Source organism: Rhinatrema bivittatum, chromosome 3 (genome assembly GCF_901001135.1).
Source record: "Rhinatrema bivittatum chromosome 3, aRhiBiv1.1, whole genome shotgun sequence".
NCBI classification, from domain to species: domain Eukaryota; kingdom Metazoa; phylum Chordata; class Amphibia; order Gymnophiona; family Rhinatrematidae; genus Rhinatrema; species Rhinatrema bivittatum.
Genome location: NC_042617.1, coordinates 296305046 through 296319043, shown reverse-complemented (window position 1 = coordinate 296319043; position 13998 = coordinate 296305046). Strand labels below are relative to the sequence as shown.

At 43.4% G+C, this 13998-nt stretch overlaps 1 protein-coding gene across 8 annotated transcripts in view; it reads right to left on the bottom strand.

Moving 5' to 3' along the window:
* SENP1 (SUMO specific peptidase 1) overlaps nucleotides 1–13998 on the bottom strand; it is a 458603-nt gene that overhangs the window by 155617 nt on the left and 288988 nt on the right. For 6 of the 8 annotated variants that reach the window (XM_029595001.1, XM_029595002.1, XM_029594998.1 and 3 more), the window contains one exon: nucleotides 6335–6414. The exons of the other annotated variants lie outside the window; for them this stretch is intronic. In XM_029595001.1, coding sequence (XP_029450861.1) covers nucleotides 6335–6414 — 80 coding nt within the window. Of the gene's footprint in view, nucleotides 1–6334; nucleotides 6415–13998 lie in introns of those variants that run through there. 8 annotated transcript variants of the gene reach the window in all.

Sequence of the window (13998 nt, the reverse complement as noted above, 5' to 3'; positions counted from 1 at the left end):
AGTAAGTGGAACAACATTTGCGCACACCAGGATCTCCCTGTCTGCAGACAGGGTAATCTCGGAGAGGCAGAAGGATAACTCACAAGCCACTGCAACAAAAGTGAGCACCTCTGTTGCAGGGTCCCTCATCCCCTAACTCATGCAGCCATGAATATAGAAAGGCTGAAAGGTATACCTATCAACCAGGATGCACATGGACCAGAACTCTCCTCACTGAGGTAAGGTCCCACATGTGAGAATAACTGGCAAGAGCATTCATTTGTGAATACACACTGTGTGTTCAACAGATATGAATAAAGGTGACTACCGCGTGGGTGAAACTTCTAAACTTCACCGGGGAGCTGCCCAGAAGCGGAGACCCCAAGTACTATGGGGAGACCGAATCCAGAATAACTCCCTCACAAACTAGACCTGCTGCACCTTAGGATGATCTAAGAAAGCTATCACCCGACCTGCTCATGGATCTCACAGGGAACAGAGAGCAATCACCAGTCAGAAGCAGTGAAATCCCTTTTCCGGGAAATGGGTAACATAGGCTACCCCTTGAAGGGATGGATAACCAGGCATCCAAGCTGGAAACAATAAGAGTCGCTTCTGGAACCCCAGTGGTATATCCCCTTCCAAAGGGACAGAAAAAGAACGAGAATCAGGCCTCCCGATCCTGAAGACATTCCTACTTTCCAGGAGAGAGTGAAATAAAGTCGCTGACTGTTTAGGCAGCCACCAGTGCAATAATCAGTGGCGGGACCCCCAGCAAAAATGGTCCAAATGACCACTGCTACCATTCCCCAAAGCCTGCAGGTCCTGGCCTGCAAGAAGGAGCACAGATTTCAAAGAATCAAGGCTCCAGTCTGGCGACAGACCTGTATGGGACGGAGCCCCAGGGGCTTCCCCATAAAGGGAATTCAAACGTAAACTATCATGAGAGGAGTTGAAAGACATACTCCTCTAGTGTGGGAGGGGAAGATTCTCGACCCTCCTGGCATCCACCCCCACAGTAGTTCAACCAGGAACGCAGTCTTAGGTCTTAAATCTTCATCAAGGAGTTGTAAGTAAAACCTGTAAAAGGTACCTATGGAGTTTAATGTTCTTTTCTCTCTTATTAGCAATCATTTTATTTATTTATTTATTTAAAATTTTTATATACCGACATTCATCCAGGATATCACATCGGTTCACAGTGTAACGCAAACAGACGCCATGCATGGCGCTTTACATAGAACAAATAAAACATGTTAACACGGGAATAAGGGGGTAAGAAAACATGGGAGAGAAATTGCATTAAATAATAAACAAGATTTGCAATTATATACATATGTACAAAATGGGGAGACTGAGAGAAAATAGATATAGGAATACTAGGAAGGGAGGGGGAGTGGAGAGCGGGGGGGGAGAACAAGAGAGGAGGGGGGGGGAAAGAAGAAGGAAGGGGCGAGTTGGGGGGGACAGAAGGAGGGTAAGATTTGTAACATCGACCAATGTTCACAATTTCTTGTGCTTATCTTATGATTTTCTTTGCCCGTCACGACTCTGATTCTGGTGTCCCCCCCCCCTTTTTTTATGGTTTGCACATTGTTCAAATAGTTACATGAGTCATATCTTTAGAAGTATCTCCAATCCATTCCCTTTAATTTTGCACCTATATACATCTCATACGACAGTACTGAGCACAGTATTTCCCACTTGTGTTTGATATCTTTGTAACATTTTTTTAAAAAAGATTTTTGTGAAATTTTTGTAACTTTTTTGTAATGTTTAAGTTAGTATGTATTCATATGGTATCTACATGTTTAAGTAAATAAATTTACTATTTTGATTTTTCTACATCAACTCCATAGGTACCTTTTACAGGTTTTACTTACAACTCCTTGATGAAGATTTAAGATTATCATATGCAAATTGTAAGCATTGCTTTACACATTCATATATTTTTTCTGTTTTGTTAATTTTTTTCCCTTTCCCATTCTTTTAATAACTTGGAGATTAATTTATTAGGCATCTATAACAGTTATTTAAATATTTAAAGGCAATATCCAATCTTTAGGTACTTGTCATCTTCCAAATGTTTTTGCTGGTTTTACAACATATGCTATATTTTTTAACTATTTATTATTTTTACTGTACACTTTTATGTCCATGATATATCATTTACGTTAACATTTAGTCTCATGTTCACACTACATATTTCCATGTTACCATTTTATATGTTCATTATACATGTTTATTTTATATGTCTATGTAATGTATGTTTTTATTAGTTTTTAATTATTTTTATATCATTTAATGTCATTTATTCTATGTTTTTAGCCCCTGATGCAGCCCTATTGAAAGAGGGCGAAAACTCGGCTGGAGTCGGGCTTATGCATATTCTGATTCTACATAATAAATTTATTTTTTTTTTTACATTAGGCTGCTTATTGTGTATTTTAGGTCAGTCTTGTGCTCACCACGAGGGGAAAAAAACCCCCACACCCATACACCAGAGAACAACTGAAAGAATAGTGTCCTCTGCTTTAAAAGTGCAATAATGAGTTCTCGTGCAGTGGTATCGCACATATGCTTGTATGTTTGTACAGTGTTGCTTATGTTATGTAGTGCTATAGAAATGTTAAGTAGTAGCAGTAGCAGCTTATGGGAAGAATCCCATGGCACAGCAAGGACTGAGCACCACGTGTTAGCATCGGCGGGTGCGCACTGCCAAAAAGCAGTCAAAAAGTATGTGATGGCACCCTCCTCGCTAGTGTCCCATAGCACCCCAAGGTGCAAAACAGATGAAGAGCTAATACCTTGATGTGACTATGGGGGTCCGCTATCTCTGACACTGCTCTACACAGCACTCGACAAAGAGAATGCTGCCCACCAGCACTAAAGGTGCTTGGAGGAGTAGACAACCTCTGCTGTACCCAATCTGACCATGGCGTCCATTATGTGGGTGGTATTCTGTGGTGCAGTCCTGAATTAGAGTCATGAATGGCTCACTGCCTTTCCGTTGTTGTAACAGGCAGGGAAGTCCAGGGTGCCTGACTGTGCCCATGGTGCTCTGCGGCTGTCTCATGCAGCATCCAACTACCACAGAGGCGACAGCGCCTCTGCAGTGCCAATCGTGATGGATACCTTTCATGGCACCACACACCGCCACACTATGGGCTTCAATAGTGTCTAACTGCCATTCAGGCTCTTGACCCATTCGCATATAAAGCCATAAATGATGCCCCAGGCTCCTGTGGTTGTTGACAATGATGGTGCCCATGGAGCCAGAAGGCAGAGGTTGTGTGGCACTGACAGGCTGCATCAATGCCCAAGGAAACCAATGACAGCTGGCACCATTGATGGTTTCCCTTAGCTTACCTATGTGCCCAAGAGCGCTGATGTTGTGAACTCGATGGTCCCTTGCCAGCACCCCTGGCAGCTGATAGCCTCACAGCAACCCCAGCGCTAATCTGCACTTGAAGCCCAGTGATGCCCCCTCTTCCCCTCTCTCAAACCACTCACCCTCCCCTCCCAGTGCCTCTGGCGCTAGATGGCAGCTCAGGACACCTGACAGCATCAGTGTTCATAGCACCTGATGGCCGTATGCCATCAATGGCACACCATGAGGCCCCTCAGTACCCCATTCGGTCACTGCAGAGGGTGCATCGAACCAACGCTCGATAGCCTAGAGGGCCCTGGCCCATAGTGCACTCTGGATGCATTGGCACTCAAGGGGTTTTTGGGTTGATGGTAACCCGGCACTCGACAAGTACCAAGGGCCATCCAAAGACCCAAAGCCCGAGTCGCCCACAGGGCTTCCATGCACTTGAGGGGGACCAGGGCACTTGATGGCAATGCCGTTGTATTCTGACAGCAAGGGTAATCAAGAGAGGTCACACTGGGGCATCGTAGGCAACATGCCTGATGACCTTTCATGGCGCTCAAGGACATTGTTGGCAACATGCTTGATGGTTTCTACTAATCAATCCTGTTCTTAATATTTTTGTTCAAGATTTATATCTTGTTTATTTTGGAAATACATAAATAAAAAAAAACCAAAACAAGAAAACTACCTAAGGGTAAGATGAAGGCGAACCAACTTTGCAGGGCCTTGCTACAAAAATAGTTTCTGCAGCTCTAGAAACTTTCACTGCAGTAGCTGTGAGAAAAGAGAAAAGAACCATGACTTACTAACTGCAGAAAAAAATGAAACTGAGGAACCTTGCCTGGGAAGCAGGGGAAGTGGCTGGGGCTGTATATGTTCAGTAAAGCATGCATAAAACTTTCTAGAATCTTTGAGATCCAAAACTCTGGGCTGGGCTCCATCGGATGATGTCACCCATATTTCTCCTGGGGGAATTCTGCGCCAAAAAATGTACAATTCTTCAAAATTCTGCAAACTTTATAGTGGTCAAAATAACATAATTTACATGACAGTCTTTAAGTAATTTACATTTTAAATTAAATCAGAAAATGTTATTACTTAGAGATGCAGAATTTAAATATTTTTGAGCAGAATTCCCCTATAAATTCACTGTAAGAGTGTCCCTTTCACTTTCTCTCCCTACTTGCCTGGCCACTTTGCCCTCTCAGCCCCCAACTCCTCCACCTGCCAGTATCTCTCCCCTCCACCTCTAGGCTCAACCCCTTCCACTCTATCGCCAGTCCCCAAGTTTGACTCAGTTCTCAGTACTGCCCCTCACACAGGCTCCCTCTGTCTCTCCCTCTCTCTCTCTCTCACACACACACACTTCCCTCTCTCTAATACACATACACACACCTTCAAACAGGCTCCCTCACTCTCTTGCACATACACATCCCTCATACAGGGTCCCTCTCTCTTGCATACACACCCACACAAGCTCCCTTTCTCTCTCACACATACATCCTCACATAGGCGTACCTATGTCTCTCTCTCATGCACCCCTTCACAAAGATTCTGTCTCACACATACACAATCCCTTCACACAGGCTGGCACCTTCACATACACACAATCCCCTTTTTCATACATATGAGCTCCCAATCTCTCACATACATACAAACTCATTCACAATCTCCTCAATTTAGGCTCCCTCTCTCTAGCACCAAGTCAAGCATCCCCCCCCTCACCTCCCATGCTCTCTTTCACACCCTCTTGCTCACCTCCCTCCCCTTCCTCACACCCCTGTCCCTCTCCTCTCACATACACACACACATTCACTCTCACCGGGGCCTTCACCTTCGCCGTGAATGAAGCGCATCCAATGGCACAAGGGGGCCTTCATCTTCACCGCGAACTCCACGCCAGGGCCTTCCTCTTTCCCGCGAGCAGAGCACGTCCTGCGGCACATGGGGGTCTTCATCTTCGCCACGAATGGAGTGCCGTGGCCTTCATCTTCGCTGCAAGCTGAGTGCGTCCAAACAGCACACAGGGGCCTTCATCCTCGCCTGCTACGTTCATGGCATGTCGGGGTCTACTCTGCCATTTTCTGCGCAGGGGGGGTAATTCTGTGCAAATTCTGCACTCTGCAGTAGCGCAGAATTCCCACAGGACTACCATATGTGAGGACTGCCATCCTGACTTTCCTCCGAGAAAGAGGTTGGGCTTGTGACCATCTGGCCCCCTTTATCTTGCTGCCAGACCTGAACCTATTCCTGTTTCTCCTCGACTTGCCTGGTGACCACTGGTTAACCCTGTCCAGCTCAGTCCTGTGAGTTCAAGGCTCTCCACTATCTCAGACCCATTGTATGAATTTTCGGAAAGAGTATGCCTGTGCTCAGTTCTTCAGGAATCAAGCTGTAAATTTATACATTTATAGCTCTTTAATTGAAAGCATTTTTTCAAATGTTATGCGCTTTTTCCTATTAAAAATCAGAGGTATTTTGCAAAAGAGATACATTTAATGTTTTTATTCATTCTTTTATGCTGGGGTTAAGAACACCAGCAAATGTTAACTGGTTTTTATTAGTGATGGATTAGAAAACCATGATCCATAATTCCTCCTCATAAATCAGGTATTCTCTACCTGCCAAGGATCAATAGATCATAATCCAAGATCAGATTAGAAATTATCTAGTTTAAGTGTAAAAATGCAATATATGCTCATTTGAATACTTGGTATAATTAAACCATGTTTAGGACATATACTGTATTACAATGTAAAGGTATATTGTACAAGCTATGTAAAATAAAACATTGCATGGATAATGTCCATAAATTGCACACACCAAACAAGATGATTCTATAACCTAATTTTGTTTTATATTTCAAGTTCACTTTAAATCTTTTTATACATATTTTCATACAATTTTATTCTGCTTTTTTATAGAGGATGCAAAGAAATGAATATTGTTAAAATCTAAGTTGAATATAAATTTGCTTACAGTAATATTCTGCATGCTTCATTATTTAGTCCACCCATGGAGTCATAGTATATGATGGCCTTTCTCCTGAAGTCCACTTCCTAGATAGAAAAGCGAAACAAACATCAAAAGGGCAAGCAAATCTGGCCAAATTAAAAAATGTTACTATCCAAAAAAACCCTTAATCACCCCTACTGTTCTGTATAAAGAAACTATTAATAACAAATGACAAACAGCAGTCCACTAAAAATTTAATTATACAAATACTTTAATAAACACTTTAGTCTATATATAAACCCTATTCAAGAAAAGTACACTTCTCAAAAAATATACAAATATGAATATTCATAAGCCATGTATTACAAATCCCATTATAAACTCCATTATAAATACTCACACATCCTACTTGCCAAAAACATTCACTCCTCACACATCACATCAAAACCCCTTAATTAAAAAATTTAAAAAAATACATAAAAACAAAAAATACAAACATCAAAAACCCAAAAGAAAGGAGGAAAAAAGAAAGAAAATCCCCCAAACAAAATTTCATTCAAAACACTTAATTAATCTTTAGGTACACAGTGGAGAAGATGTCGGCAGAAAATTATCAGGAAAATAATGATAAACCTCAACACTTGTTGTTGTACTTTGAACCTCATACGTAATGTAACTGCAATGATTTTCAAAAACCACTTCTTCAGGATGACATCTTGATGAAACGTCCAGGGAACATTAGCTCTTAAACCTTTAGACATCTCAAGTTACTTTTAAATCAATCCAGTGCCTCCGGGGCACTAACATCACCTAAGGTGAAACAAATCACTTAAATGTTTCAGATGGTCCAAAGATTTCTTTAGACCAGTGTCTATGCTTCCTGGGTTTCCGGCGCTCAGGCCCGGTCTTTCCCCAACGCAGAGGACGATGACGACCTCGAGGGGAGGGGAAAGACCACCGAGTATCGATCTCCCTCTCCTTGATCCTTAGGAGTACTGGAGAGTGGAACCGCCAGGGGAAAGAGACGAGGACGGTTCCCAGAGGTCCTTAGGTGTGGAAGACACTGGCGCCAAAGTAGAAGGTTTTGGAGAGCCAAAAAGCTTCTCCATTTTATCCAGGTGCCCATGACACCCTTTGGGGTTCATTTGATCACATAAACGACACCCTCTGTCGTGCGAGGATACACACCTCATGCGGATCCGTGATGAACATGGTCCATGGGCACCGTCAAAACCAGATGATACCATTGAAAAAGAGGACGGCGCGCAGTCGATGACCAACGGAGACCCAAAGTGGGAGTCTGGAATTGACCATGAATAACGATGGCAAAAGCCAAAGGTACCTACCAGAGGAACCAAAAGCGAAGGGGGATCCGAAGCAGAAAAATCCCCGAAAATTAAGCAAAAACACTTTCAAGGGTTTGAAGCTCCACAACCATGAGGCTACTGCACCGTGGAAAAGAAGAGACTGAAAGAGGACCATGCACAAATAACAGCAGGCTGGGCATGCTCAGTCTGCCAAAGTTTTCTGTGCTAGGCTCCATCTGATGATGTCACCCCAAAAGTGAGGACTATCATCCTGCTTGTCCTAGGAGAATTTATGTTTGCGCAAAGAAGAAAAACCCCCACACACTATATTTTTCTGCAGTTGTGATTTTCTTCCAGGTGCACAACTCTTGACTGCAGTCTATCCTTCTCCCATGCTGAGCCAAGCAAATCTGCAGCAGAAGCATACTGGTAGGCTCAGTCAAGTGGTGGACCACTTTTAGGAAAGAAATAAGACTTCTCTTGGAGCACTTTAAGTCATACATTGCAATAAAAGTAACTTTCACCTTTAAAATTTTTAAATATATTTTCCCCTTTGGGCTTATAGCCCACAAGATGGCAGGGTCATTTTAACTTTACCAAGTTGAAATAGTATATAAACTACACAACAGCAACACAATTATGAAAAGAGAATATCCTATTTCTAGGAGCTACAGTTACTCACAGCTTACGCATGTAGGGTCGAGCCACTAATATGACAGGAGTCAAGTGATTAAAGACGGTATTGGATAAGCTAAACAAACAGTTACCACACAACACACACCCAACCACTAGCCTGTTAAATAAGTCAATCCAACATTGTATATAGTAAACCAATGCTTATTAAATTATCTGCTAAATGTTTTATAGTTCTTATTACTTCTTCCAAACTTTGTAAACTCCAAATGCCTCATATATGTATACTACTGTATTGATCACAAATTGTATTCTTATTTACATTCGTTCAGTGCACATGTTAGTAGTTCTATGTATTGTTGTTTCTCTTGTAAACCGTTGTGACGGCCAGTTGCAAACAATGGTATATAAAAATACATAAATAAAATAAATAAACTGAAAATATACAGTTCAGCATGCCAACAACTGGAAATACTGTTGGTAAGAAATGGCTTTTTTGCTCACATCCTAAAATCTTTGCTTTTTCTCCACTTCATTGTAATACCACAGACCTGCCTGATTTCTGGCTTTACCCTAATTTCCCAGTCAGAATCTTCTATGCTTCTCCAATGCTTTCTTTAATTTTTACACCACTTCACTGGGACAGTCTTTTTATTTTATTTTATTATTATTTTTATATACCGACATTCATCTCAATTGAGACATCACACCGGTTTACATTCAGGTACTGTAGGTATTTCTCTATCCCCAGAGGGCTTACAATCTAAGTTTTTGTACCTGAGGCAATGTAGGGTAAAGTGACTTGCCCAAGGTCACAAGGAGCGACAGCAGGACTTGAACCTTGGTCTCCTGGTTCATAGTCCACTGCTCTAACCACTAGGCTATTCTCCTCCTTCCATGTATCTACCATGCTTTCTTTAAAGAAATGCTCTTACTTACATTATTCCTGAGTCTGCCCTCTTCCAGTTTTATATTTTTGACTTGTTCTAAAACTTCATTATATGAAACAGCTTATGGTACAGATTGCCTGGATTTCCTCTGCTTTGAATAAAATTACCATGCGTGACTGTGTTTTTCACATCATTTCAGTACATTGTTAAATGATGATTCCTTGCTGTTTGAATTGTTTGATTTATTTTGACATGTTTTATATGCAGTATTATTTTGTTGTGTTTTAAGTATTTTATTTTATTGGAATCCACCTAGAACAGGCCTTGGCAATAGGTGGAATATAAATTATTATAAATAAATAATCAGTGGTTTCCAACCTGTGGTCCATGGACCCCTAAGGGTCCACCAGACCATAACAGGAAGTTGACAAGAAGTAAGCTGTGAAAGGCGATGAGAAAGCCCATACCATGGAAGAGGAGGCCTGACAGGCCGCCAGCACACACCATCTTGCGGCTGGCCATGAAAAGGAGGACCAAGAGGCTGCTGACATACCCATTTTGCCAGCAGCCACAAAAAAGGAGGTGCGAAAAGACATTGGCCTGCCATATCCTGCCAGTGGCCATAAAAAAGGAGACCTGACAGGCCGCTGGCACATCCCATCCCACCAGTGCATCCCATCCTTCTAGTAAACAGAGTGAGGAAGAGGCCTTTGGACCCCCCTCTCCCCCCCTGCAGATTCCAGGAAAAAGAGGAGCCTTTGTGTATGAAAGAGGGAGCTTGTGTGTGTGTGTGTGTGTGTGTGTGTGTATATATATATATATATATATATATATATATATATATATAAATTCTCCTTGATGCTCAACACTGCGAAAATGTATCTGTATTAACTATTGATGTGCCTCCATTCCATGTAAAAATAGTAGGACACGTTCATCCTACTATTTCTCCACGCCAACATGCAAACCGATGTGATGTACCCCAATGAATGTCGGTATACAAAAGCAAATAAATATATGACAGTGCATGTGTGAATGAGAAAGAGGGAGCATGTGTGTATAAGAGGAAGCGTGTGTCTATACGTGTGTATAAAAGGAAGCATGTGTTAGAGCAGGTGTGTAGAAGCGGGAGTGTGTGAGTATGAGAAAACATGTGTGTATGTGAACAAGAAGAAGCATATGTGTGTATGTGAACAAGAAGAAGCATATGTGTGTGTGTGACAGAGGATACATGCATGTGTGAATGAGAATGAACATGTGCATGTATGTGAGTGAGAGAAAGGAGGAAGTCTGTGTGACCCCCACTTCCTCCACCACTACTAATCCATAGCAATCTCAGGGTGACTGGAAATCAAAAGTTCCCAGGTATGGAGAGTGGGGAATTTTTAAAATCCTTATTAGTTTTAATTGTTGGCTGTTATTTGATGTGTCTGATGTTTTGAAATATTTTATTGGTGTTTGGGAAATTTAAAATAATTTATGAGTTTTTAATTATTGGATGTTCTAAACAACTGATAGCAAATGGTGCTTACCTGTAACAGGTGTTCTCACAGGACAGCAGGAAGTTAGTCCTCACATATGGGTGACATCACAGGATGGAGCCCAATCACGGAACACTTCTGTCAAAGTTTCCAGAACTTTGACTGGCCCCTACTGGGCATGCCCAGCATGGAACTAACCCTGCAGCCAGCAGGGGTCGCCCTTCAATCTTGTTAAAAAGCTACAAGTAGTACCGAAAATAAAATACAAAAACGTTACGAATCCAACACCGCGGGGCGGCGGGCAGGATTCGTGAAGACTAACATCCTGCTATCCTGTGAGAACACCTGTTACAGGTAAGCAACATTTGCTTTCTCTCAGGACAAGCAGGATGGTAGTCCTCCCATATGGGTGAGTACCGAGCTGAGGATGTCAGAGTATGCACCAAATGTACTCAGGCGTGCAAGGCACTAGGCCTGGGATGAAATTTGGCTGAGGGCATCCTGAACCCCACCGGGCAGGCGGAAGGGTGTTGGTACGTCACGTTGTAAATAGGTTGTGCAAGACAGACTGGCCGAAGATGGAATCTTGTCTTCAGGCTTTATCTAAGCAATAATGGGCTGTAAAGGTATGGAGAGAACTCCAGGTTGCAGCCCTGCAAATGTCAGGAAGCGGCACCGAGCGTAGGTGTGCTACTGAAGTCGCCATGGCCCTCATAGAGTGTGCTTTAACACGGTCTTGAAGTGGAATGCCCTTTTGCTGATAGCAAAAGGATATGCAGTCCTGCTCTCCAGGAGGAGAGAATCTGTTTACCCACAGGCTGCCCCAATTTTATAGGATGGAAAGAGACAAACAATTGAGTGCTTTTTCTGTGGGCAGCTGTACGGTCTAGGTAGAACGCTAGAGCCCGTTTGCAGTCAAGGGTATGCACAGCCTGCTCTCCTGGATCAGAATGGGGCCTGGGAAAAAAGGTAGGTAGTAGAATGGATTGATTGAGATGAAACTCCAAAACGACCTTAGGCAAGAATTTAGTGTGAGTGCGGCGTACTGCCCGGTCCTTCAGAAGTTTAGTGTACGGCGGATAGGTAACTAGAGCCTGTAATTCACTAACTCTGCGAGCGGAAGTGATTGCCAAAAGGAAAATCACTTTCCATGTGAGATATCGAAGGTCACAGGATTGAAGCGGCTTGAATGGTGGTTTCATGAGCCGACCCAAAACTAGGTTGAGGACCCAAGAAGGGGCCGGATGACGCAGAGGAGGCTTGAGGTGAAGCAAGCCTTTCAAAAAACGTGTTATAAGGGGTCAACAGGGGCTGAATGGGGCAGAAAAGAGCAAGGAGATCAAAACGTGTCTTAGGGTCTCATGATTGAGTCCATTGTGACCTTAGAGTCCACTGCATGACTCTCATGGCCAAGCGGGCCATTGGGATGACCTGAACTGAGGATGCCATGTGTCCCAGGAGGATAAGAAAGTGGTGTGCAGTCATGGAGTGCTGAGACTGCAGCTGATGTGCAAGAGACACTAGAGTGAGAGCAAAAAAGCCTTTGACTGCAAGGTGTCCAAGTCTGCCCCAATGAACGATAAGGTTTGAGATGGGACTAAGTAGGATTTGTCGTAGTTGACGAGAAATCTGAGCGAAATTAGAGTGTGTAAGGTAAGATGTAGGGACGACAGAGCAGCTTGCTGAGTGGGAGCCCTGATTAACCAATCGTCTAGATAGGGGTAGACGTGAACACCTTGAGTCCTGAGGAAGGCTGCAACTACGTCGAGGCATTTTGTGAAGACTCGTGGTGCAGACGCGAGGCCGAATGGAAGCACTCGGTACTTGGGCCTACTATAAACCTCAGGTATTTGCGATGGGATGGAATTATCGCGATATGAGTGTATGCATCCTGGAGGTCTAGAGAGCGGAGTCAGTCTCCTCTTTGTAGAAGAGGAAGAAGAGAGCCCAAGGTTACCATTTTGAACTTTTCTCGCTGGAGCTACCTGTTGAGGGCATGTAGGTCCAGAATCCCCAAAAAATCCCCCGATTTTTTTGGGGATTAGAAAGTACCGGGAATAGAACCCTAGGCCGTGATGAGAGTAGGGTACTGGTTCTATTGCCTTGGACTGGAGGAGGACGGAGACGACCTATTCCAGAAGGATGGAGTGATCGGATGTTCTCCACATTGGTAGAGGTGGGGAGTCCGGTGGAATGGAGAGAAAGTTCAGATGATAACCCTGAGCAATTATCGCCAGGACCCACTGGTCTGAGGTGATCGAGTGCCACCTGTTATTGAAATGGCACAATCGACCTCCCACTGGTATGGGGGGCAATGGAAGCTGCCTGCTGCTCTCTATGCAGGAGTCAAAAACCAGAAGCACGACCTGGTTGAGGAGGTGCTTGCGATTTTTGTTTTCGTATCTGACAAGATTGGATTTTTTGAAACGGTCTCGTAGAACGTGTTCTAGCTGGTGGCGGGTAGGATTTCTTCGGGCAGAAGAATGACTTCTTAGAGTCCTTTTGGAAGGGCTGTTTTGAAGAGTACTCAAGAAGGCATCAGAGAGAGCTGTCTTAGGGTCTCATGATAGTTCTTGAGTTCCGCCACCGTTCGTTGAATCTGCTCGCCAAACAGATTATCTTCTACATAAGGCAGGTCAGATAATCTGTCTTGTACTTCAGGGTGAAGGTCAGAAGACTTGAGCCAGGCCCATCGTCTTGCCGAGATAGCAGCTGCAGATACCCTGGTAGCAGTGTCAAAGATATCGTAAGATGATCTGATCTCATGCTTGCCTGCCTCAAAACCCTTGTTTACTAGGGCTTGGAGTTGATCTTGAAATTGCTGAGGCAGGGAGTCTTTCAAGTCCTGTATCTGCTTAAATAAGACCCTATTATATTGGGTCATATAGAGCTGATAAGAGGCAATTCTGGAGATGAGCATTGATCCCTGGAAGACACGGCGACCAATGGCATCTAGAAATTTCTGTTCCTTGCCTGGGGGAAAAGAAGAATGAGGTTTTGATCTCCTTGCTCTTTTCTGGGAAGATTCTACAACCACAGATTGGTGATCCAATTGAGGTTTGTGAAAGCCTGGAGCTGACTGTACGAGATAGGTGGTGTCAGCTTTCCTGTTGACTGGAGCAACAGAGCCAGGATATTCCCAGTTCTTTTTGAGGAGATCCAGAAGAACCTGGTAGACAGGGATGGAGGTTATTTCCTTGGGAGCATCCAGGAATTGTAGCAACTCTATCATTTGATGCCTATCGTCCTGTTCCGTCTGTAATTGGAAGGGAACCAATTCAGACATTTCCTTCACAAAATTTATAAAGGAAAGGTCCTCTGGAGGAGAAGAACGCTTTCTGCTTTCAGTAGGTGAAGGTGGTGAAGGCAAATCATCG